This window comes from Lucilia sericata, unplaced genomic scaffold (assembly GCF_015586225.1).
Source record: "Lucilia sericata isolate MDLA Ls3-8-SP2 unplaced genomic scaffold, ASM1558622v1 Contig000115F_arrow, whole genome shotgun sequence".
Classification (NCBI taxonomy): Eukaryota; Metazoa; Arthropoda; class Insecta; order Diptera; family Calliphoridae; genus Lucilia; species Lucilia sericata.
In genome coordinates, this window is record NW_023994147.1 from 438,440 (window position 1) to 464,487 (window position 26,048).

The 26,048-nt window shown below is 30.3% G+C and overlaps 4 protein-coding genes across 8 annotated transcripts; 3 read left to right on the forward strand and 1 right to left on the reverse strand.

The window, feature by feature from the left end:
- The first annotated feature begins 3,402 nt into the window (after nucleotides 1–3,402).
- Nucleotides 3,403–10,506, forward strand: LOC119600470 (protein eiger). Of its 3 annotated transcripts, XM_037950711.1 has the most exons (8): nucleotides 3,403–3,694; nucleotides 4,264–4,669; nucleotides 6,723–6,854; nucleotides 9,156–9,421; nucleotides 9,483–9,566; nucleotides 9,635–9,750; nucleotides 9,854–9,979; nucleotides 10,041–10,506. In XM_037950711.1, the coding sequence occupies exons 2-8, from the start codon at nucleotides 4,502–4,504 to the stop codon at nucleotides 10,409–10,411; spliced, it is 1,263 nt and encodes a 420-aa protein (XP_037806639.1). In that variant the 5' UTR covers nucleotides 3,403–3,694; nucleotides 4,264–4,501; the 3' UTR covers nucleotides 10,412–10,506. The 3 variants fall into 3 exon arrangements, with proteins under 3 accessions (XP_037806639.1, XP_037806638.1, XP_037806640.1); XM_037950710.1 differs by lacking the exon at nucleotides 3,403–3,694 and having other exon boundaries at nucleotides 4,256–4,669; XM_037950712.1 differs by lacking the exon at nucleotides 3,403–3,694 and having other exon boundaries at nucleotides 4,256–4,669; nucleotides 9,872–9,979.
- Nucleotides 10,507–12,369: 1,863 nt separating this feature from the next.
- LOC119600474 (stress response protein NST1) lies at nucleotides 12,370–20,724 on the forward strand. Of its 3 annotated transcripts, none has more exons than XM_037950728.1 (8): nucleotides 12,370–12,766; nucleotides 16,757–17,027; nucleotides 17,430–17,651; nucleotides 17,794–18,781; nucleotides 18,849–19,018; nucleotides 19,266–19,699; nucleotides 19,756–19,854; nucleotides 19,929–20,671. In XM_037950728.1, exons 2-8 carry the CDS (start codon nucleotides 16,799–16,801, stop codon nucleotides 20,124–20,126), a joined length of 2,340 nt encoding a protein of 779 aa, XP_037806656.1. In that variant the 5' UTR covers nucleotides 12,370–12,766; nucleotides 16,757–16,798; the 3' UTR covers nucleotides 20,127–20,671. The 3 variants fall into 3 exon arrangements, with proteins under 3 accessions (XP_037806656.1, XP_037806655.1, XP_037806657.1); XM_037950727.1 differs by having other exon boundaries at nucleotides 12,371–12,766; nucleotides 16,783–17,027; nucleotides 19,929–20,724; XM_037950729.1 differs by lacking the exon at nucleotides 17,430–17,651 and having other exon boundaries at nucleotides 12,371–12,766; nucleotides 16,783–17,027.
- A 605-nt stretch (nucleotides 20,725–21,329) lies between these two features.
- LOC119600483 (prenylated Rab acceptor protein 1) lies at nucleotides 21,330–22,488 on the forward strand. Its single transcript, XM_037950738.1, has 3 exons — nucleotides 21,330–21,899; nucleotides 21,970–22,163; nucleotides 22,225–22,488. Exons 1-3 carry the CDS (start codon nucleotides 21,613–21,615, stop codon nucleotides 22,320–22,322), a joined length of 579 nt encoding a protein of 192 aa, XP_037806666.1. The 5' UTR covers nucleotides 21,330–21,612; the 3' UTR covers nucleotides 22,323–22,488.
- Nucleotides 22,489–22,704: 216 nt separating this feature from the next.
- LOC119600475 (dolichyl-diphosphooligosaccharide--protein glycosyltransferase subunit 2) lies at nucleotides 22,705–25,902 on the reverse strand. The gene is made up of 5 exons (XM_037950730.1): nucleotides 25,648–25,902; nucleotides 25,205–25,452; nucleotides 24,098–25,138; nucleotides 23,483–23,738; nucleotides 22,705–23,419 (listed from the first exon to the last, which is right to left on the reverse strand). The coding sequence occupies exons 1-5, from the start codon at nucleotides 25,658–25,660 to the stop codon at nucleotides 23,019–23,021; spliced, it is 1,959 nt and encodes a 652-aa protein (XP_037806658.1). The 5' UTR covers nucleotides 25,661–25,902; the 3' UTR covers nucleotides 22,705–23,018.
- Nucleotides 25,903–26,048: the final 146 nt, after the last annotated feature.

The window sequence follows — 26,048 nt, forward strand, 5'->3', positions numbered from 1 at the left end:
TCATCAATATGATTTTGTAACTCCGTTTACATCAAATCGAAATATTCGCCGAAAACTCACAAAAGTATATATTCTCAAGGTGCTTCTTGACACGAAGATCTTGGTATATCCGTCTGTCATTTTGATAAGGCTTGGTATTTAAAATGGGCATTATCAGTCCACGATTTCTCCGACTCTGGACTATAGACTTGCTATAACCTGGATTATATAATATGCTACAATCTGTATTATAGACTCTGCTATAATCTGATCTATAGATTCGGTGGTTTAGACTAATAGTATCGACTATAGACTCTGCTTTGATCTGGACTATAGACTCTGCTACGGTTTGAACTATAGACTTAGCATAGTCTGCATTTTAAACTCGGACATAATAAGGACTTTAGACTTGGCTGTAATCTGGACAATATTCTGCCACAGTTTGGACTATAGACTCTGCTATGGTCTGTACTATAGACTCTGCTATAGTCTCGACTATAGATTTCGCTATAATCTGGATTATAAACTTGGGTATAGTCTGGATTATACTCTGGCTATAGTCTGGACTAGAATTGGCTATAGTCTGGACTATAGATTAGCCTATAGTCTGGCCTATAGATTAGCCTATAGTCTGGACTATAGATTAGTCTATAGTCTGGAGTATAGATTAGTCTAGTCTGGAGTATAGATTAGCCTATAGTCTGGACTATAGATTAGGCTATAGTCCGCACTATAGACACGGCTATAGTCTGGACTATAAACTCGGCTATAGTCTGGACTATAGACTCGGCTATAGTCTGGACTATAGACTCGGCTATAGTCTGGACTATAGACTCGGCTATAGTCTGGACTATAGACTCGGCTATAGTCTGGACTCGGCTATAGTCTGGACTATAGACTCAGCTATAGGCTCAGCTATAGTCTGGACTATAGACTTGGGCTATAGACTGGACTACGGACTCTGCTATATTTTGAGCTATATACTCTACTACATATATACATATTCTGGATAAAGGTTTCTGTAAGGCACAAATAATTTTAAAAGTTTAGATCTGTAAGAATGAAAAAAACTATACCATTGGAAGCCATGCAAAAGTTCTTGTAAATAATTTTTAAAGTGTATTAACCGATAACAATATATATTATAATACCAGACAATTTGTCACCATATTTTTCTAATCATATCCATTCAAAATAATACATAAGTATTTGTATTTAAAAAAAAAAAAACTTTTAAAAGTTTATAATAATATTTGATTCATCGACGGTTTTGAATTTAATTTATAGTTAAAGACAAAACTAATGATTTTCATATATGAATATGTATGCTTGTATGTATGTTTAAAGTTCTAAGAATTTCATAATTTTTTAATCAGTATTTTAATTCAATTATTATTAAATTATGTATAGTTTAAAATGTATGTGTACATTTGATTCAATTCATCACAGTAATACGACAAATGACATCATATACATAGTATATTCAATGTGATAATAAGCCGAACTCATTTTCAACTTTCTGGAAAAATTAAGCTTGATTTATATAATACACAATATATATTCCCCGATCAACAAAATGTATTTTAGCTTTAACAATTTTATTTAAAATGTCAATGAAACCAAATATATGTTATCAAATTTTTTAACTACCATTAAAAATCGGTCACAAATAAGAAGGTCTACATATTTAAGTAAGATACTAATGATTGCCTTATATTGGATCGTAAAGTGTAACCGTGTAACCAAGCTTTTAGTAAATAATTTCCTTGTGTCAAACTTCAAAGTTAACTTAACATACCGACTATTTAATGTACTCAAGTTCAATGGTTCAATTAAACTAAATTTTAAAAAATGCTTATTTTCTACAAATTTTATATAGTTTATCTCTAGGGTTTTTTTGTGTTTTTTTAATGTGCAGCAGGAGTATTATTTAAAGCTTTAAAATAGGTTTATGGATTTTTTTTACAGAGATAATTTCAAAACAGAAACGCTGTTATCAATTGAATGTTGTCAAAGACAAATGTTTTTCACATTAATTGCGACAAAGTTTCTTTTGGAATTTTGATTTTCGAAAATAATTGAAAAAAAAACAGAAACAAAGAAATAAACAGAGACATACATATGTATGTACATTATCACAAAATGATTTTTATATATATTTTTTGTTAATTTTTGTAGTCTGTCTTATATGATTATTGTTAATTTAATTATTCAGACTTTAAAGATTCTCTCAATTCTATTTTTGAATGTTATTAAATATAAATAAAAAGAAAATATTAAAGTATTTAAAAATAACAATTTTTATGCAAGCAGTATCTTTGGTTTAAAATTGTAACTGATACAGGAGCAGTATTAGCATCAGATAATTCGTTAACATAAATATATTAAAATATAGATTAAAATGTTACGCTCTATAACAAAAATATTGACTAAAGTATTTGCAAGAAATTTCGGTATTGCGAAAGCTCACATTAATTAAGGATCTACCTCAATAAAAATAATTCACTAGATACTAGTAATTGGACCACCCTTAACTTTCTGAAATAACTTTAATTCCATTAGGGCTTAAATAGACCTTATATTAAGGTTTTTGAACTTAATAGATCCGTGTTTGAATCAAGTACTATCGTTATCAATTCTGTTAATGAATAATATCGCTAGTTACTCATATTTCTGAAATAAGGACTTAAAGAGAGCTTAAATTAAGGTTTTTGAACTTCGTATAACCGTACTTAAATCAAGTATTTTCGTTATCAATTCTGTTAATGGTATCGCTGGTTACTTATATTTATCAGAAAAATATTAAATTTTTATAAAAAATTGTGAGAATTTCTAAGCGAAAATCGCTATTAAAAATAAAAGCAAAATTAAAGGGTTTTTTTAATTACTTTTCAGATTGCCCACATATAGCAACATAAACATCATAATTTTCCTCATCATACGTCGCTCACAGTTTGTCTGATGGTGATGATGATGATAATGATGAGTAGCAACAATTTTGCTACTGTTTATTTTGCTTTGAGCAAAACCACTAAACGGAGATGAAGATTCACTAGCATAAACGAGCAATAAATAAAATCCAACCATGCGACATGATGCCTGATGCCGGCCTGCCTAGCCAACCTCTATATTTATACACACATCCATCTATACATTTGTCTTGGTTTTGTTGTTCTTGTAGCTGTAGGGTATACTAAGTATATGTATGTATATGTAAGTGTATGATCACAGAGATCTTTGAAATTCTTTCGAACAAAACTCATTCAGAATTTAATTTTAACACAAAGTTGCTACTTAGTACTAGTATGAAACAATGAGAACTTATGTATAGTTCCACCACTACACAACAGTTTCGGACTAGTGCTAAAACGAGAAAACAACATAAAGAAACGACAACAATGGAAACAGCAGTTGTCGTCTCAATGAGCAACAATATAATGGCAGCAAAAGGAAATTCACTTCAGTTGCGAGCGAGCCATAAGAATGAACGGACATCATCTATCTCATAAAAACAGCCATAAGAAAATTGTATAACAATAATTAAAAGAAAAAAAGAACTAAAGAAACGATCTTTCTAACTAAATCTTCTTAAATGCTTAAAATTATATCAACCAAACCATAGATACGATAACGCCACCACAAAAGCACTATAGGCACACTATCGCCAACGTCGATGAAGATCATCATCATGATAATTAATAATTTGTTGTAGCATGTGCGTATGTTTAATATTGTGAAACCTAAATGATCATTAAAGAGAATACTACCGAATATTAGAATTATGATTTATTTTTAAAAAAATCTTTTAGTATTTTTAGATTATAAAAAATAAAAAACAATAATAAAAATAATTATCATCATTACTTAAATATAGTACATATAAAAAGATTTCAGTGATAAACAAATATTCCTGTCTGCACGATCGATCTCTGATTCTCTGCAATCTTTTTGCACAATAAACAAGTGTTTGTGAGTGTCAGTGTGAGTTCCTGCAAGTTGTCTTTTGAGAGACTTTTGTATAAAATAAATATTTATATTTATATACTGATCGTAAAAAAATAACAAAAAATATATAAAAGTATATACTTGATTTCCTTTTGCGCTATTGTTGTTATTTGTGTGATAAGAAAAACGAAAAATAAGAACTTGTTTTTGCAACAAACATTTATTTGTTTTGTTTCTCAGTTTATTTTATCTCATCGTCTAGGGCAAAGTGAATGATCATACTAAGAAAATTACAAAAATAACTCTCAAATAGAACTATTATTAAAGTTTTGGTTACAGATCCTTAAGTATATAACACTTGATAAACAATAACAAAAGCAAACAACCAAAGAAAATCATATATAATTCCAAAGATTAATATTTTACAAAAAAAAACTTACAATTTAAACAAAATAAATAGTGATAGTGATATTCAGCATTTTTATACAATTTATTTTGTTAAAAAAGTCGTCAATTAAAAGCAAAACGAGAAAAAAGTAAATTCAAACTTAAATCAAGACAACGAGTAGTAAGAAGCATGACGGCCGAGACACTCAAACCATTCATAACACCCACAAGTGCTGAAAACTATGTGACAACAGATTCAAGTGCATCAGCATCACATCATCGTCGTAGTTGCTACTTCCTTGCAATTACCGCAAGTGTGATTACAGTTATTTTAACAGCAGCATTACTGGGCATTACGGTAAGTAGTACTGCATGCATGTATAAGTTCCTATAGTATCTGTGTGTTTGACTTTACACTTAAATTACAAACATTAAGAAATGAAATCTACACTTCCGTTTCTAAATGTTTAATCAATTAAAAACAGTTAGATCATAGGTTTTTATCGGAAATTTCCAATTATTTTTCCTAATTTTTTATATTTTTCTAATGTGAATTGATCAGGCCTGTTACAGAATTGCATTCAGATCAAAAGTGTAATTATTTCTGTATTGAGAATGATAATTTTATTGTTAGTATAGTATTCTATATCGATACTACTTTTTTTAACCTATACTAATTATACTTGAACTTTTGGAGCTACAGAAAGTCCATTCAGTAATTTAATGACCAATTTGAGGGAATACAATTAATATCATGCCTTGTTCTTTTTTCCCCTCCATCACATTCCGTTTAAAATACATCAAAATATTAGTCTAGGTTGGGTTAGGTTGATAGGAGGATGTTTACTACATCAAAACTGAAGAAATACACCTAGGGCACTATCGGGCCTGTTGTGCGCTCCTTTTCATGAAAAAAAAATCACTGAATGTATTATTTTTCAATGTTCAGAAACTCAGTTTCCTGGGCGTAATTTCTAAGAATTTTCCAATCAGAGTTAGTCAGGAATGTTATTTCCGGAATAATATCACTTCCAAGATACTTGGATCTAACTTCGACATATGTATGTATATTCTGGATCCTCATTAGATTCTAAGACAATCTAGCTATGTCCGCCCGTCTGTTAAAAGCACGATAGAGTCCGAATAGAAAAAGCTAGAGGGATGAAATTTTCCATTAATACTTCTTATTGGGTTGTTTGGTATTGAAAATGGCAAAATCTGTTCGCGTTTTCACCTGGCCCCATACAAATGTCCGCCCGGAATACTGTTTAAAAATAACTGGCTAAAAAATGACAGTATAGTGGTGAAATTCGACATAAGCAAGATTTATTAATACCGAAAACAATCTACCAAAATTTATGACGATTGGTCCATAATTGACACCACACTCCATATAAGGTCCCCTTTAGAAAATGACTTTAACGTTCATAAATTACTTTAACATGACAGTATACCAGTAAAATTTGACATTAAAGAGTTTTCTATTTACCGAAATCTTTCTACTAAGTTCTATGAGGAACGATCCATAATTAACCCCACCCCCTATATATGGTCCTTTTTAGAAAAGGGTGTTTAAAATGTCGGTGTAATGATGAAATTCGTTACAAAAAATACCTTTATGAACCGTAACCTAAATACTGAATTTTATGAGACACGGTTCATAGTTGGCCCACCCCCCTTTAAACCCTCTTACAGAAAATGTTAATAAATCTTTCCAAAAGTTTATCATTGTGATAGAATTCAAAAAAAAAAAAAAAATAATAACTGTCTAAGTCCATGTTCCGAAATTTACATAATCTTTACAACATATGATTTGATTGTGGGTATATAAAATTCAGCTTAGATAAGATCGTATTTGTTTAGTATTTAACAATGCGATCATTGATATTTTTGACATTGAACTATAACACTGAACTTTCGACTGGACGATCAAAAACCCATTGATTTCAAACAGTAATATTTGTAATAAATTTCATTAAAATTGGAAAATATCACTTTTCTGTCCGATTTGCTATAGATTCTTAAATCGTGTTATTATATCGTGGATTACAGATTATTTTCAAATTTGCACCGATAGTCAAAATAAAATATCATCAGCATTTTTTTAGCATAACGGTTAATTCCAGTTTTGATTATAAATAATTTGTTGCTCTCAGTTGAACTTGGGAAAATTTCTTTCATCTTAATCTCAATATGTTTCAATTTGTTGGATCTTTCTTATAGGATTTAACGAAAAAAAAAAAATGATTTCAAGCTTAATTATCGATAAGTATTTTATTTTTTTTTATTAAGAATGCTACAAGTACCATTTTATTTTCATTCTCAAAAGAATTGATAATTATTTGTTGCTTTTTATTTTAAGACAATTAATTAAGTAATAAATTATTTTCTCTCATTTCATTATGTTGTAGATATGGAATACAACGCGCATTTCAAACTTGCAAACAGAAGTTCAAAGTTTAAATAGAGTTATCGACAATTTGCACAAACGTTTGGGTCTCACATATCTGGACGACTTAAATGATTTCGAAAAAGAGGAGGAGGTAAGCATGTCAAATAACCGTTGCCAGAAGAATTATAATTAATATTTCACACTTAAGAAAACAATTTTGTTTTGCTATAATTACGTTAATAATTCAATATACAAAACAAATAAAAATTATATAAAAAACATTAAAGCGCCAAAATTGAAAAATATAAAAAAAAATAAATGAATAGAACAAAACTAGAGAAAATATTTGCAAAATGATGTTATATATTTTTAAAAATGAAATCATATAAAAAAAGAAATGTATACAATTGGCAAAAAGACCAGACATGACCATCTAGATTCTAGAATACTTTTTAAATACAATTTGAATTGTAGTGAGTGCCATTTGGTATGGTCGTTTAATTAGCTTAAAATTGGCATTGGCGCCACTGTGAGCTTTAAGAAAATAATCCACAAACCAACTTTTTTCTTATTTTTCTTCTTTTAAAAAAATGTTCTTTTTTTCCTCATTTGCTTGTTGTCAAAAGTTTGCATATGTTTGATATACATACATTGTAGAAGTGCTGAAAACAGCACTCGTATAAATTCCAATTCACTCAATTAAATTAAATTGTTTGTTTTAATTAAATGTACAATGTACTATTGTTGTGATTATTAAAATAATTTATGTTTTTTTTTTTGTTTTGTTTTTATTTCTATAAGTAAGAATGAGATATGCCTTAATATGTGCATGTTTATTAAAAAAGATTAATACTTGTTAGATTTTCACTAGATGAATTTTTCGAACCCTTATAAAAAGTGTTCACGTGCTGCAATTAACGATATTATTGTGGTTGATAGTTATTTACTTTTTCAGAGATTTGAAATTAAAATGATTTATAGAAAGAAACCCGCAGCTTTATTCACGCCCGTAATTCTGTAATGATCATTGTAAACAATGTAAGATGATATTGTTGTGTGAAGCAATTAACACATTGTTATCTTGACAAGATTTTTTTCTCCTATAATATTCTAACCATTATATTTTCAAAATTGAATTAAAGGTATATTTTTACCGTTATTTTTGATTCGCCCATCGTGCTTATGATATAGTCTGCGGCATGGAGTTGGCGTAGATAACATCTATATCATATCATACACCACTAGTGGGGAGAGTATTAAGAGTTTGTGCTGATGTTTGTAACACCCAAAAATATTGGTCATACAATATACCAATCGTCTCAGAATCTCTTTCAGAGTCGATTAAGTTATGTTCGTCCTTCTATGCGTCCATGTAGAACTTGTCCGCAGGCCGCAATTTTCCTTTGCCTTTTGAAAATGGTTGATATCGATCCATAGCCCCCACATATCTTCACAAAAATCGGCAATACTTATTTAAATAACTTTTATTTAAACGTAAATCCCTCTCCCAACATAGTAGTAGGGTAGGTCCATATTTACCCTTGACCCTTGTCAACAAATTGTTAAAGTATGTCGGAATTTAAACTACTTAAGTTTATTATTATTAAAATTAATCCCAATTGTTTACATACTCACTGCTGTAGGATATGATATGGTCGGCCATGCTCGACTCTACATTTTTACTAGTTTATTTTATAAACTACTTAAGTAGTACATTGACTACTTCATAGATTACTCCATAGGCTAGTACATAGACCTACGTATTGACTAGTTAATAGCCAAGCTCATGGACTTGTCAGTAGACTAGTAAATATATATAATTAATAGACTAGTTCATAGGCTAACCCATTGAATAGATTTGTAGTAGATTGAATAATCAGTAGATTCGTCAATAGATAAAAATACTAGACCCTAGACTAGCCAATAGATTAGTTCATAGGCAATATCAATCTATAGACTATACGATTTTTTATAAGTTTTGCATTCAGTTAGATTTAGTTAGTTTGAAAGGGGGCCTCCAGCCTTTTGTGCTCCTGGTGGGAATATAACCCATGATATCCGGTCTCACAGACTAGAACGCTTACTACTAACCTACCGAAGGCACATTTAGTCTGATTTAGTAAAAAAGTTTAAGTCATTGATTTACTTCTATATCGGAGAGGCTTTTAATGTATCACACAAAGTAATAAATGTATAAATTTGAAAATTTAATTATAGGGCACAATAATGCGCATTTTTTGTTTAAAATATTTTTATTTTAATAGTGATAAAAATCAATTCTAAATAGTTTGAAAAATTACTTTTTATACATATTCGAATATAAACCATTTATAAATTATATAAAAGTGATATTATCCATGTGTATAAATCTTAATTGATCTCAAAAAAAAAAAAAAAATTGTCTGTATTTTTTATCTATCTGTTTTTTTTTTATTTATATTTTTCTCAATAGAATAACAATGCTCTAATTGATGATGTACTTCCCGATGCAGACGACGACGATGATAATGACCATGAAAATATGAGTGGAGATGATGATGAAGACGAGGATGATGACGATGATGATTACGAAGATTATGAAGAGCTTATGAATAAATTCCGACACTATCAAGAAACTGAAGATGACGAAGAAGAAACCGATGGTGTTGACTCCTTGGGCGATGATAACTTATATGATGATTTTGAAAAATTCAACGATTCCAAAAATAAACATCAAGGGTATGCGAATCATTAAAATCTGATTTTAAAATTTTCCTCTAAATTGTGATTTTCATTATAGTGAAAGAAAAACCAGATCGGTGAGTGTCTACGATAATGAAAATTTTGAAGAAAAAGACTCTCACGAACGTCAACATATTTTAAGGTATTATTTCTTATATAGATTAAATATGAAAACAGTAGATTTTTTAAGGGTTTATTATATTCTTTTAGATCTTTGAAAGGTAGCTATCCTAAATCGATAGTTGCTAGTGAAAATTTCGAAAGACATCGCAGTCCTCTCAGAATTCACAACCATCGCAAACGCAAATTTCCTTTGCTGAAAAATGGTAGGTCATTTAATGCAAGACATATCCCAGACCTTGCCTCCTTTCTCATTACATTATCCTTAACATCCCAATAATCCTTTTGTGTATTTATAAAAAATTTCAGGTGATTCTTTAATTTCAGCTAAACATGTAACTCCTAGAACTACAAATGTACTGGAATTTAAGCCGGCAGCACATTTTCATATTAATCACTCAGTACCCTACCACCAACATGATATGCAAATAACTAGTAAGTGACAAATATTTAATAAAATATTCATACTTATTATCTATTTAATTGTTTTTCTTAGACCAAAAGGGTGATGTTTATATTGGAAAACCCAGTGCCAGCAATGAATTGAGTGTTGAGCACTTTTTTAATGTTGAAAACGGTGTTATAAGAGTACGACAGCCCGGTCTTTATTTTGTCTATGCTCAAATTTGCTATAGAAATAATTACCCGCAAAATGGTTTCTCTATATTCCATAGAGAAAAACCATTCCTGCAATGTTTGCATAACACCTTTAGCAACAATGTTCCACTTATCAATACGTGTCACACAAGTGGTCTTATCAATCTGGAGAACGATGATCAGCTTCATATCCGTGATTTTCATTCGAGTCGCAATCCATATTTAAGCGATAAAAGTGAGCGAAGTTTTTTCGGTTTAATTAAAATTTAATAAGTTATAAATAAGAATAGTTACTAAAAAACGCAAAAACATTATAAAAATTTTGTATTTATACATAGTCAATAAACATTTATAAGATAAATTATAATAAATTGTTGGTTTTCATTCGTTAGAATTTAGATTGGAAAGGAGAATAGCGGTAAAGTGTCGGGTACTCCGGGTATGTTTCTCATCCGATGAGTAGGTACTATATAAACCTTTAATAAGAAATTGTACTGACACTTTCATATAATTTTGCAAAACTTCTTAGTTAGTTAGTTACTTAGTTAGTTAGTTAGTTAGTTAGTAAGTTAGTTAGTTAGTTAGTTAGTTAGTTAGGTAGTTAGTTAGTTAGTTAGTTAGTTAGTTAGTTAGTTAGTTAGTTAGTTAGTTAGTTAGTTAGTTAGTTAGTTAGTTAGTTAGTTAGTTAGTTAGTTAGTTAGTTAGTTAGTTAGTTAGTTAGTTAGTTAGTTAGTTAGTTAGTTAGTTAGTTAGTTAGTTAGTTAGTTAGTTAGTTAGTTAGTTAGTTAGTTAGTTAGTTAGTTAGTTAGTTAGTTAGTTAGTTAGTTAGTTAGTTAGTTAGTTAGTTAGTTAGTTAGTTAGTTAGTTAGTTAGTTAGTTAGTTAGTTAGTTAGTTAGTTAGTTAGTTAGTTAGTTAGTTAGTTAGTTAGTTAGTTAGTTAGTTAGTTAGTTAGTTAGTTAGTTTGAAAGGAGGATGAATATACATCAAATCCGAAGAAATACACTTAGGCCTCTATCGGGCCTGTTGTGCGCTCCTTAACCAGTGCCTCAGGTGGGAATCGAACCCACCACCTCCGGTCTACCAGACTAGAACACTAACCACTAACCTACCGGAGGCCACCTAGTTAGTTAGTTAGTTAGTTAGTTAGTTAGTAGTTAGTTAGTTAGTAGTTAGTAGTTAGTTAGTTAGTAGTTAGTTAGTTAGTTAGTTAGTTAGTAGTTAGTTAGTTAGTTAGTTAGTAGTTAGTTAGTTAGTTAGTTAGTTAGTTAGTTAGTTAGTTAGTTAGTTAGTTAGTTAGTTAGTTAGTTAGTTAGTTAGTAGTTAGTTAGTAGTTAGTAGTTAGTTAGTTAGTTAGTAGTTAGTTAGTTAGTAGTTAGTTAGTTAGTTAGTAGTTAGTTAGTTAGTTAGTTAGTTAGTTAGTAGTTAGTTAGTTAGTTAGTTAGTTAGTTAGTTAGTAGTTAGTTAGTTAGTTAGTTAGTTAGTTAGTTAGTTAGTAGTTAGTAGTTAGTTAGTTAGTTAGTTAGTTAGTTAGTAGTTAGTTAGTTAGTAGTTAGTTAGTTAGTTAGTTAGTTAGTTAGTTAGTTAGTAGTTAGTTAGTTAGTTAGTTAGTAGTTAGTTAGTTAGTAGTTAGTAGTTAGTAGTTAGTTAGTTAGTTAGTTAGTTAGTTAGTAGTTAGTTAGTTAGTTAGTTAGTTAGTAGTTAGTTAGTTAGTTAGTTAGTTAGTAGTTAGTTAGTTAGTAGTTAGTTAGTTAGTTAGTTAGTTAGTTAGTTAGTTAGTTAGTTAGTAGTTAGTAGTTAGTTAGTAGTTAGTTAGTTAGTTAGTTAGTTAGTTAGTTAGTTAGTTAGTAGTTAGTTAGTTAGTTAGTTAGTTAGTTAGTTAGTAGTTAGTTAGTTAGTTAGTTAGTTAGTTAGTTAGTTAGTGTTAGTTAGTTAGTTAGTTAGTTAGTTAGTTAGTAGTTAGTTAGTTAGTTAGTTAGTTAGTTAGTTAGTTAGTTAGTTAGTTAGTTAGTTAGTTAGTTAGTTAGTTAGTTAGTAGTTAGTTAGTTAGTTAGTTAGTTAGTTAGTTTTTACTTAGGAGTATTTTGGAATCCTAAATGTATTTCCTTTTTTTTTACTTTGGCAACCTTTTTCAGTTTTTGCGTATTTTATGCGCACGCATATTGATTTAGGATAAGAGCCTACGAACGAACAATAAATATACTAAATGCAAAAATATAAAGAAATGCGAAGAAAAACAAAAACAAATACCCGGATAAATTCTTGGGTTTCATAGAAAGCAACAAACAACAAAAGACACCATTCATTCATGTTGAGGAATTTCGTCGTACATATATCTAACAGCGACGAGTACGGAGTCGCATACATATACGTTGTACGTGTTGCGACAAGTGTCCTTAACATAAAGTCAATGAATGTAAGTATTTATAATACGTAAGCATCTCGGTTACTCAAATCATTCGACAATAAGTATCCAAAAGGATAACACTCAACACCGAACGAAGCCAACCAAAAAATAAACGAAGTAACAATCATAAATTCCTAGAAAAAAAGGGATAGATAATAAGAAAGTGTTGAAAAAAAAATACAATAAAAAGTGAAATACAAATTTTAAATACATAAAACATGTAAGTAAATAAGAACATTTTTAAAAATTATTTTTTAAAATTGCAAAAATGTACGATTATATAAAAGTTAAAAGTCTAAAGGTTAAATGTCAAAGCATCTACAACATTTTTTTTATTATATTTTAACTAGTATATATAAAGTAGATAGAAAAGTATAGAATACCTTAGATAGGTAGGATAGTATTCATATAGTATAAACTAGAAACATGTATCTATACTTAATTTTGTTTTAAACTAATTAAACCTTTGTTAAAAGTTAATAAGTATTTAAATGAAAATATGTATTATATTATTAAAATTATTTCCAAAGCTTTTTAATTTATTAGACGACTTAATTGTGTGGCGAAAGTTATGTATTAGTGCGTTTATACTCTGTCCCTTAATACACAAATAATTTTTATTGTCTGCTTTATCCAACTCTAAAAATAATAAAACGTTTAACCATTTGCCAAAGATATTGAAAATATGTAACCTAATGATAAAAATACACCAAAACTTGTGTAAAATGAAAATGGTTTTACAAAAAAGTTCTCTGGTTTTTTTTTCAACATTTAAGTATGTGCAACAAGCACACTGACATACAAATACATATTTAATACCGAATGCCCTTTATTCCTAATGAAATATAAATTCACTTTGGCCATTTAAAGTGTATGTTATTTAGTGGATTTATAGTTTTTCCATTTAGTTTTTTTGGGGGGTATTTAGAGTAGATAACCTGTTGATAGATACCATACTTTTTTCTCTACACTCACAAAAATTGTCATGTTAAAAAACTGGGTGGTGACAATGAAACGAAATATTTAGATTTTCAATAGAAAGGGCCAAAAACAAATACACTGAAAAAATAGTTTAATTAATTAGGTATTATTACTGTTTATTTGGCATTATATTCCTTTGAATTAATAGCCTGTTTTTAATGCGTTTTTAAATAAAATGCCTTTAAATTAAAAAATAATTTAATGTTTGAATATATTTTTAAATTCAATTTGTAACAGATTGAATTCAAACAAAATTTGGTCATTCAAAAGTAATATAGCATTTCATAAGAGTTAATTCTTCAACGAATTAATTCAACTTTTTCGAAAGGATAAATTCTCGCAACTAAAGTACTCAGGATGCATTTAAACAATTGATAATTCTTAAAAATATAATATTATTAAAAAAATAGTAATTACTGCAATCAGATGTCACCAATTAATTCCCTTTTCTTTAATTCCTTAATATTTAAATTTACCAAAATATTTTAATAGAAAAAATAAGTGTGTATCTTATATTCAATTTTGAACCGATCCTTATAAAATTTGGTAGATGAATTTTAGGTTATATACAAACAAAACCTTAGTATGAACCTTATAAATAGTCAGAAGGATAGACAGACAGGCGGAGTAACATGTCTATATCGTCTTAGAACCAATTAGCACCCAGAATATGTATACCTTTGTGGGGCTATGACCAACATTTCTATGTATTACCAACGTAATAACAAAATCAATATATTTACTCCTTATAACTTTTGATGGTTGGTATAATAAATTGAAAGTTCAGATTCTTTAAAACTTTACCGTATTTTCCATGAGTGTATGTTTAAAAAACATACATACTATGTATGTACGTGTCTGCAGAAAATTTATGTTAATCAAATGTTTTAGTCAAATAAAAAAAACAACACTACCAAGATGATTACATAAATTTGTATGTACAACTAATGACTTTGTGTGTATGTGTTATTTTTCCAACTGTTGATGGGGATAAATTGATTTTTGTAGGACCCAGTAGTTTTACAAGGATTCAATGCATTCCTTTTAAATGACTAACTATTAGTATGATTTGAATTTTTATATTTTTCGGTCTTTGTCATGGAGAGTGGAAGCAAAACATCACAAGCTAAAGTAATCTAAAGACAATTTCACTACGCAATACAAAGTAAATAAAATGAAAATTGGAAATTCAGGGAAAACACTAACTAAAAGGGATACATTGCAAAGTTTTAAATTTGTTGGGTTATATTTACACTTTCATACATTGTATGCGAGCTTTTCAGATACAGCTCGTATAAATTAATGTTAATGGTAATTTATTCTATTGATAAATAACAATTATTCAGGTATACATTTTTCATAGATCACACATGTTCCGAAAAAGAACTTTTTCTAAGAAAATTTTAAGAATTATGCACATATTGGAATTGTAAATGTATGTTAATACTTGCACACTTTAATACTTATACATATACAAACAATAAATTAACGTATTAAAATTATCTCGGAGCAATGTTTTTAATAGATATGTTTTTTGGTAAAAATCTTGTAACAGTTTCAAAATATGAAGTAAAATATTCAAAGCCGTTTTTTCAAAAACTATATTGAAGATTTGGTTTTCTTATACAAGTCGTTATAACGTTTATTTTGTAAAATTTGTCATCTAAATGTTTTGAGCATTGGCTTCAAATAAAGGTTTGACCTCTTTTATATCTAGATGATATATTAACATAAAGATATATTAACTTAAAGTTTTTATGGGAAAATTATGAAAAGAAAAGATTTGAGATATGTATGTATCTCAAAGAAGGAGCAAGCCATAACAAGGGCTAATGTTCACACGACAATTGGATCTTCGACCCGAGTCTTACTCGGCTAAAGTTTGTCAACTTAGAAACAGCTAAAAGTTTTTTTTCTCCAGGAAAGAACTATCGGCCACAATCGAACTGTTACAAGAACAAATACAGAGTCAAAACCTTTATCTTGATGCCGATAGATGGATAGATGTGTCATTCACACAACATAACAGATTTTATAAAAAACTGTTATAACGACTAAAATATTGCAAAACTTTAGATTCAGATATCTTGAAAACCTGATTCCTTTAGGAAAGTATATAATGGTTAGGTTAATATATCTTTGAGTTAATAAAGGTTACTTCCCACTGTTATAACAACTCAAACATGACAAAACTTTAGATTCAGAAAACCTCATGTAATGTAGACAAATTCCTTTAGGAAAATATATTCTGGTCATTGCAATAAACATTTTTTAGTATGTGTTATTTAAATCAACCTTGAATTCTGATTTTTGTTCTCCCTATATTAAAAAGGAAACAAATTATTAACAAATGAGTAAACTTTTATAATATGTGTAGAAAAAAACCCTAAAATGTATACATAAGTCCTTAATTTACTCAAAAAAGCACTTAAATATGTATTTATTCTTTAAGAATCAAAAAGTAAATTATAATTTATTGAGGATTTAGGAAACAATTATATGGTGATGAAATAAATATTAAAAATGTCTTATGTACACATACATACATATACACCTAGATTTTTATCCTAGATATTTATCCTGTCAACGTACAAAATCATAACTACATACATTTTTGATATCATTATAGCTTAAGTGAGCAAAGTGTAGGAGGAAAAGTGAAGGCAAGTGTCACAATAAAATTCTAAAAACTTAATAATAATCGTCTTAATGGCACGTGATGGAATGAATAAATTTCTAAAGGAATTTCATCAAAACACCAAAAAAAGGAAATAAATTGTTATACATACATATATACACACACATATGTTTGTGCAAATGTACATTTTAAGTACTTATGACTTTATTATATCCTACTTTAGGGACCTATAAAAAAAAGTAGCCAAAAGTCCTTAAACAAAAAAAAAAATATATATATATTAAAAATATGTAACCGCAAAAATTTCATTATAAAAAGAATGCGAACTGCAGGAGAGAGAAAAATATGATACGGAGGTGTAAAATATAAAACGGAATAAGGAACTTATTAAATCATATCTCGTTTTTTGTTTAACCTTCATTAAGCGTTAAATTCATTTTTATTATGCAAATGAATGTAACCCTTATTTGATTTAACTTGTAAAGCCATTTTGAATATTAAATTACTATACTCGGGTACTTTTAACCTTTATTCTTTTATTCCTTTATATATATAAAAAGAAATGTTATTTATTATCATAACGTTGCTTAGTATCGTATATTTTCATTTGCTTTTAGTTCCACCTGTTGATTGATGGGCATAAAAATGAGGGGTAAAAGCCATTACATGCTTTTACTGCAGCTGCTGGTGATGTTGGCCACAACAACAAACTGTTGGGGCCAACGTTCACCCTTTTCTTTGCAAGCCGCTGTTGATGAACTACATCGCCAAGAGTACCCATTGAATGCCCCGCCTGTTCAACAGCCTCATTTTATGGCTGGAGCTTTTGGCAGCTCCCCTGATCAAGACTATTGGGAAGAAGGTAAGTTTGTGCAAATGTTGCTTGCTTTTCTATACACAATTGTTTTTTATGCCTGTCATGCCATCTTCGCCAGGGTCATGTTTTCTATTAATCTTGTTATTTGCGCTTTTAAGCAGATTGTGGTTTTATTACATTTTTGTTTGTTTCTAGTTGTTTGTCTAAAATCACTTAATTCAAACTAACGCACAGCCATTCATTACCACCATCCTTACCCCTACCTCTTCTACCCTTCTATCAATCAATTTTACCCACTTATCAAATGCATGCCCCATTAAAACCAAAAGTGGAAAAAACACACACACAAAATGTTTATTAAAAATAACTATGACCACAAACATCAGAAACAGCCAAAAAAACACTTTTCCTTTTTTTTTTGTTCTTCTCCTCCCTTTCCCCCCACAGACGCGGCATACACTTACAACTCGAAAAAACCACGAACTCGTTTAAATAAACAACTCGCCAAATATTTGGAACGTGAAGCGTATGACGCTGATCATGGCGGTTTGTCACTAGGACCTTTTGGTGGCTACGAATTTGATGAGGATAGTAATAAACTTATTATTCCAAAATATCAGGATGATCGTAAACGTTCTTCTGTATTTAGGGAACGTAGTAACATTTACGGTAAGTCATTTAAACAAAGGTTAACCAAGGTGGATCCATCGTTACTGCTTCTCGGCCTAACAAATTAAGAAATATTTTAGTACTTACAATATTTTTTTAATACTAATTAATAAATATTGATTTTTTTAATTTTAAATTTCAGATGATATGCCTGCCTCCCTATTCCGCGAACGTGAAACACAAGATATGCCCGATCACTCTGAATTAACTGATCAGTTTTTGCGTGAAATTGAAAAGGCCCAAGAGCATGAACGTCAAGATCGTTATAAAGAAGCTTTGCGCAATCTTTGGGAAAAATATCAACAACAGGAGAATCAAATAGAGGGTGATATCTATGAGGAACAGAAGAAACGTATGCGTATGCCTCCTTATTATATGTTAATGCAAAGAAAACGCTCTTATCCAGTGTTGCCCTGGTTACCCTACAATGCTGATCGTAAGAAACGTTTTCCCGTCTCGAAACGTTCCACTACACACATGAACAACGATAGTCCAGCTTTAAGTAATTTGGAGAAAACGGATGAAAACGTAGAAAAAGAGTTGAGCGAATTGTTTGGCACTGCTACAGATGAAAAGAAAAAGAGATCAATTGATAACAGCCACTCCAAAGCAACCACCACACATGCTCCCGAATCGGAGACAGCCACCACAACTGACATGCGTTTGGAAGTGGGAAACTCTCCTAAAAATAACAATACCGAAGAAAATGTAAAACGATCAGCAGTTAATACCCAACACGAGGCAGATCATCATCAACATGCCGGACACAGCTTAAAAGAACATAAACATGGCAAACGCAGTAATCACGGAACATCGCACGAAAGCCATGAAGACGAGGGAGAAGAAGAGGAAGAAGATTCCGATGAGGAACATGACAGCGAAGAGGAGGAAGAAGAACATGAGCATGAACACGATCACGATCACGAAGAACATGAAGATGACGAGGAAGAAGCAAAACGTAAAAAGAAACGTAATGCCACCACCTCCAAAAAGAAGCGTAATGTAGAGACTTTGAGGCGTACCATGGATGATTTCAATATAATGCGCAGTAAGAAGTCCATCGATTGGAGTAAATATTTTGGACTCGATCGTAAAAAGAAAGCCATGCCTGTGGTCAATGACAATAAAGAGTGAGTATAAGTAGTATGATGATGAATGAAATTAAGAAACGTTTTATAAAATATTTTACACTTGCAGTGATGAAATGAAAAAGAGAAATGCTGATGAAGATACTTCCGTGGAAGATATTAATAAGAAGAAAAAACGTAAATTAGATCCTGCCAAATTGGACAATATGAATAAGAAATTGCAAGCAATTGAAGATTTTATTATAAATGAGACCATTAAATATACTGGAGCACATGAAGGTAAGAAAATAACATAGAACCAATATTAAAGTGTCTTTTCAGTCTCATTATTTATCTGGATATATTTTATCGTAAATTTAAATTGACAGTTTTCATACAAAAATTATTCTAACCGGAAGAATATCTACCGGTTAAAATTAAGTCCCAACAAAATGCTCCCTTCTTAGTTTTTAATTTAAATACAGTCCAAGAACATTTTTAATAGAAAAAAATTAACCTAAAGTTATAAATATAATTCATATTCTAGGTATTGATAACCCCGAAGAGATACAACGTCTTAAGGATCGTGTGCTATCACGACTTGCCACCGCCTATAGTTTGGAGAAAATGCGACGAGCTTTGGAAAAGCTACGTCAATCTGTAGACAACGAAAACCATTTAATGCGCAACATTATCGATCCTGAAGCGGAAAACTCCCTGGAGAATAATTCTCTAGAGGCAGTAAAGAAAGATAAGTCACCTGCTAAAGCGCAAAGTTTAAAAAGTGAAGACGCAGAAGAGGATGCCATGAAAAAGAAAATGAAAAAGAGCAATGGTTTTATGCGTTATCCCGATGTGGCAAATGAATTTGGAGAATTTGAAGATACTCTACAGAGTCCCAATCGTTATGAGACCCTAAATGATGCCTATTTGGGTAATAAGAATTATATATTGGGCACCAATCAGTGTCCCATAATTGAGGTAAGCATGAAGTATGTTTATACTTTTCTTTATAAATTATAAAAAATATTTTTTAGTCAATGGCTGAACGTTGCCGTGGTGTGGATCTCTTAAGTGGTGATGTAAACCAAGAACTCTTACCTCTTTGTGGAGTTCATCAACTTTGTTATTTATGTGTAAGTTTTTAAGCAAAACTATTCCTTACTTATTGGAATCATTAAACTAATTAAAAAATGTTCTTGTATTTCAGGGTACTTCTCAAATTGCTTGTGATTATCAGTACCTATCGGAAGCCGATGCTGTGTGCGGTAATAATAACAACGAATGTCAGGCTGCTGCTAGATCCGTCTTAATGATTTTACGTGGTACTCCCGGACCACAATTAGGACCACGTGAATGCATTAAAAATTCCTGTTTATACAGTGCAATGCGTGAAATAGGCCTCTAAACTTAAAAACAAAAGCCTCCCCAAGCAGGTTGTTGTTTTTATGCTTTTTGCCCAAAATAATAATTTTCATAAAATCTCAGTGTATCTTTTAGATTTAAGTACAAGAGGAAAAGAAAGAAAGCTTATTAAAAGCAACATTTAAAGGAGATCAAACTTATATATACACACACATATAGTAACTATATAAAAAAATAATAAATCAAAATAATATTTAATAGTAATAATGATCATAATTTAACATATACTCTTTAAAAACTGTATGTAATTTATAAATCCCCTCCAAAATTCAAACCTTTTTCCCAAAAACCTCTCCCAAAAAATCAAATACATACTTATATACATGTTATTTATATTTTAATGTAATTAATTATTACTTTATATTAAAAAAATATGAAATTTAAAGTTTCAAATGTTGAAAATTTGTATATTTCAAAAATACAAGAATAAGTGTAACAAAAGTGTGGTTAAAAACGAGCGACATTATATTTCAAACATACATACAGTTTATGTTTAAGAAAAATCAGAAATAATATATGTTTTTAAACCCAAAACAAAAAAATAAAAACCCATATTTAAATGTATTTATTAAATGTGAGTATTATATACAATAAATGAATAATAAACGAAAATATATTTAACAAGTTATGTTGCACCGATTTAAATATTTAATATAATAAAGGCAGCTAGCTAAATAACATAAATTATATAAAAATCATTTTGTTTTTTTTTTTAATATTGTTAAAAAACAAGAATTCTACAAAAAATATGATTTAAAATAGTTTGTTGGGGCTTTTTATAAAATTGAAAAAGTACCGTTAGCTACAATTTAAACATTTTTGCAAAATGGCAACACTTTCGAGTTAAATTTATCGTTTACAGAAAAAAATATAATTTTACCATCACTATTTATTCTTGCATCAACACAAATTTGGCAAAGTAATGAATTACATCAAATATATCACTTACCACAAAAATTTCATATTTAAAACAAAGCTTTTTACTTTAATATTCGAAATAACTCATCTTTTTTTTTAAAATATTGATGAAAAACATAATTTTCTCAACTTTTAAGGAGCAATTCACAAACACCACCATTTAGCGCTTTTTTAACAAACACAACTGCCAGATTAGCAAAATTACACGCTGTAATATGGCAGCCTTGTAAACAATTTGACATTTACTTATTTATCGATAACTTTATTTTGTAACAAATTGTCATCTCTTGCCAGATTTTCTTACTACGTCAGATTTTATATGGACAATAAAAATATTAATAGAGAATAAAATATATTTGTAGTAATAAAATAATTATAAAATAAAAACGAGCGAACGACGTTAACTAATTAATTACATAAACGAAAACATTTGTAAGAAAAAACTAAATAAACTACGTGTCTTTGAGTGACATCAGCCAACAAAGAAAAACAATCAGCAGCATCCCACAATTACAACAACAGTTGTCGCAAGTCACAATAAGACCTTAATAATGGAGGAAGTTGAAGTAGAGATGTCTGGGGATATGAATGTGCCCAAAACTGAGCCTAAAGCACAATTTGATTTTAGTTCCTTTACTAAGTTTCAAAAAATTCCCACACCCATGGAATTGATACAACTAACACGCCAATGCATCAGACCCTGGTCTGAGTTTTTGAATACAAATAACTTTAAAACAGCCGCTAGTATGCCACGTTTGACTAGCCGTTTTGTTAGGAATTTGGATTATTTTAAAAGCAATTATATTTTTGTGTTCATTGTCCTGATGATTTATTGCCTGTAAGTAGTTTATCAGTAACATAAGAAAATTCTTATTAACATGTTTTTTTTTTTTTTTTTTTTTTTGTAGCATCACTTCTCCTTTAATCCTGTTTGTCTTAGCCGGTGTGGCCTATGCCAGTCATAGGGTCAGAAAAGCTGAAACCCCCGTCAGTGTGTTTGGTCATCAATTGTCCACAGCTCATCAAATAATGGCTCTTAATGTGGCTTCTGTACCCATACTCTTCCTTGTTGGGGCAGGTTCCGCATTATTTTGGACTTTGGGTGTGTAGCATTGGATTTATTGTTGTAAATAATGTCTTAATTGTTATTTAATTTATTGCAGGTGCTTCCTGTTTTGTTATTTCCCTGCATGCCATCTTTTATAACATAGATGCTATTGTAACAGAAGAAACGGAGGGATTCTTATCGGAAATTGTTTAAACAACTAAATCTCAACTAAATCTATTAACCAAACGGGGGCCTTATTTTCGAAACTGAAGCAGATTAATTTGTTTATTTCACTTGATTTTCTTTATTTAGAAATAACTTCACTGTTATATTTTATATATTTATGTATAGATGTTGTATTGCTTTAATTTAAAAGATATTTTATAGTTATTTTACTAAACCAGAGCTTTGAGTTCTACAGATATGTGTATGTCACTCAAATCTCCAATTTTTTAACACTGTAATAGTAAATGGTAAGTAATCTTTACAAAAGTTACATTTAAATAAAATGGAAAGAAAAAACTAATTAATTGCATTTCTTTTGTTTTTCTAATACTTTACTAGACTTTATTTTCCAGCAGTTTAAAAACAAAAATTTGAATTTATTTTCTAAATAAATTTATTTTGTTGTTTGTTTTACATACGTAAACGTTATAAGCAGAAAAGTTTAAACATAGTTTAGAGAGGAAAAATTGTTTGCAAAAATCACGTACAAAAAAAGTAAGACTAAAAACGAATTAAAAAAATAATTCATTTTTATTGTATTACAATGAAAAACATAAATAAAATGTTTAATTTACAACGAATTCTTTCTCCCAAATCGTTATCTTTCAATTTCTTGTTTCTTTCGCTTTTATTAACTTAAATTTAGTCACATTAAGAGAAATAAAGAAATGCAGACATATGTGTTTATGATGTTGCTGCTGCACCAGATGATGATGCCGACGAGGGGTTCTTAGCAATACGCTGGGCGTAGAGACGTCTTAACAAACGGTTGCCGCAAAGGAATGTGAAAATGGCAATTGGTATGAGTAGACGCAATGTTTCGAACATGTTTAATTTCAACCAAAAGACAGTAAACAGTACTAAAATGCCACCAAAACCAAGATGGAAACCAATGGTACTGGGATGGAAAGTAAAATTGTCAATGTTGATGCCCAATTTTGACCAGAACACCAACAATAAAACCAAAGGAGTCAAACAGAGACCGGTGAAAACATCAGAAACTATGCGAGAAGGACGCTTATCGGGCACACGGAATTGATGCTCAATTTCGGGTAAAGGAGAACGTACGGGTTGTTTTTTAGCACCTGTGTGGTAAACACAAAAATTAGATTTCATTTTTTTAAAGGAGCATTTAAAAGCATTCTTACCTCCTACAGGGTTATTAGCAGGGAATTTGATTTCGATTTCTGCTACTAGCCATTGGAACGAGTTGGATATGGAGGAATCTCCCACAATTAAATACATTTCATAGAGACCACTTCTGTATTTGAAATCACCAGCTCTAGCTCCAACATCCATATCAAATTTATAGGCCTTGCTGCTGTCCTGTTCCGCTACATAAATGATTTCTTCATCATTTTCCTTGTTGTAGAAGCGTACAAAGGCTTGGTGTACAGTAATGGGCTAAAGGAAACAGTAATTAATTAATAAATAATAAAAAGTGGCAAGATTTGGATTTGAACAAAGGTTCCTACTTATAAATATCAAGATTTGGATTGGAGCACAAGTTTCTACTAAAGGCCTGCACAAGACAACAATAATGCGACAAATTGCTAAAAAATTTCGTGTGCTTATGATGACGCACACGATATTTTTTTTAACAAATTGTTGTATTATTGTTGTCTTGTGCAGGCCTTTAGTTCCTACGTAATAAGAATGGATTTGAAAGATTTCAAATGTAAATATGTATATATTTAAGATCTTTCAAAAAATATAAAATGTATATGATAAAATTCCATAATGAATAAATCAATCACACTTACCTTAGTAGCTTGACTTTCTTCAACCAATGTGGTCTTCAATAGAACTTTCTGTGTATTATCGGCAGATAATTGTTCCTTCAATTTATTGGGATAGGCCACATTTTGTTTTTTCACCGCAGAACTAGCATCCAATTCACCAACGCCAATTTCCAACTGTTGTACCTTAACTTTGCCCAGAACCTTGAAATTCAATTTTTGAGTGTAAGAAGAGTCAACTGAAATATCAGCAACATAAAGAGCACGAGCAGGTTTGTATGAAGAAAGATCAGCTTCATAAGTTGTTTTATCAGATGACTTTGAAGTGAAAGACACCTTTTCGGCCAAAACGGAATTATCCTTCTTCAAAGAGATCTTGGCGAAAACTATTTGAGGTGCAGGCGAGAGAGGTTTGCCCAGGAGATCAACTACGGCCACTGTAAGGCGTGGTGAATCAGCTATCAATTGGCCATTGCCAATTAATTGAACGCAAATGGGAGCAATCTTGTTGGAGGAGGTGGAAAGCGTTTTCAAGGCTTCAATTAGTACATGAGCACCTTTGGCAGTTTGTACGGAACGTCTAGAAAGGAAATAGCTAGCAAATTTGACAGTTTGTTCGGGGCTTACGGGTAAAGCCTTGTCAAAAGTTTTGGCTGTTTTAAAGGCACCATTTATAATCAAAGCGGTAATACTTAAGCCACCCTCGAATTGCAACAATTTGCCATCAACCTCATCAGCTTGTACTATGGCATCTTCAATGCGATCAGCAATAAAGGCAGCCGAAGGTCCCAATTCAGTGGCCACACTGAAAGCATAACCCAAGTTGGAAAGGGTATCATCCTTTTTCAAAAGTTCTTGCAAGTTTTTAACAATTTTTGCTACAGTGGCTTCTTCTATTTGCACACCGAGATATTTATGGGTAGCCACACGGTAAAAGATTTCCTGAGATGAAGCAGCTGGTGTCTTGAAGGCGGCATAAATTTTGGACAATTGTTCGCCGGGTAATTTTTCAGTGCATTTTAAAATCCTGCTGGCGCCCACCAAGTAAAAGTCTTTTTCAAATTCCTTTAAATGGAATAAAAAGTTTGATATTAACAACTAACTTTTTAGGGTTTTGCAGTATTTACTTACATTCAATTTAGAGTCCTCGTGCAATTTATTGAGCTTTTGACATAATTGTTTTTTCTCATCGGCGCTAGTGGGTTCAATATTTAGCACAGCATAATAGATGGATTGTAAATCATTGGACGCTAATGCTGAGACAAATACCGATTGAAAACGCTGTAAATCTTGTGCAGTTAAATGGTTGTCCACGGTACGAGCAGCTTGGCTGGTGGATAAACTTAAACTCAAGCTAATGGCCACTAAAAGTGACAAAACTGCAAAATAATATTAATAAACAATTAATAAGAATTTTGCTGCACTCAAGTGTGACAAAAAATATTTTTTCGTTTTCCTTATAAAGTGACGCCTTTTTTTCAATAAAACACACCGGCATTTTTTCACTGTATTGTGTTGGCCGGCTTTTTATTTTTGTTTATCAAATGTTTTCATCTTTCTTCATTTACACTTACCTAATTTATTCATTTTTATTTAATACTTTTATTAATCGTTGGAATATTATTAGTTTTACTAAATTTATTTAAGTGAAATTAAGAAAATATATAGAATTTCTTAATTTTTCACCACAAAAAGTTCTTTTTCAGCGGTCGCAATATGACAGACACGTCAGCGGCTGTTAGAAATGCCAGATTGCAAAATATTTTTTTATATTAAGGGAATTATTAAATTAATACCTGGTTATTGGTTAAAAATTTTGGGTTTGTACAAAATTTTATAAAGACTAAGATTTATTTTCAATACATATTAGTTAAAAAGTAATTTCTATTAGTTTTTATTATATTTTAAAGCTATGAAAACAAAAAATCGTTTAGATTTATTAAGGTATTCATTGCAAAATCTGGCCACTTGAAAA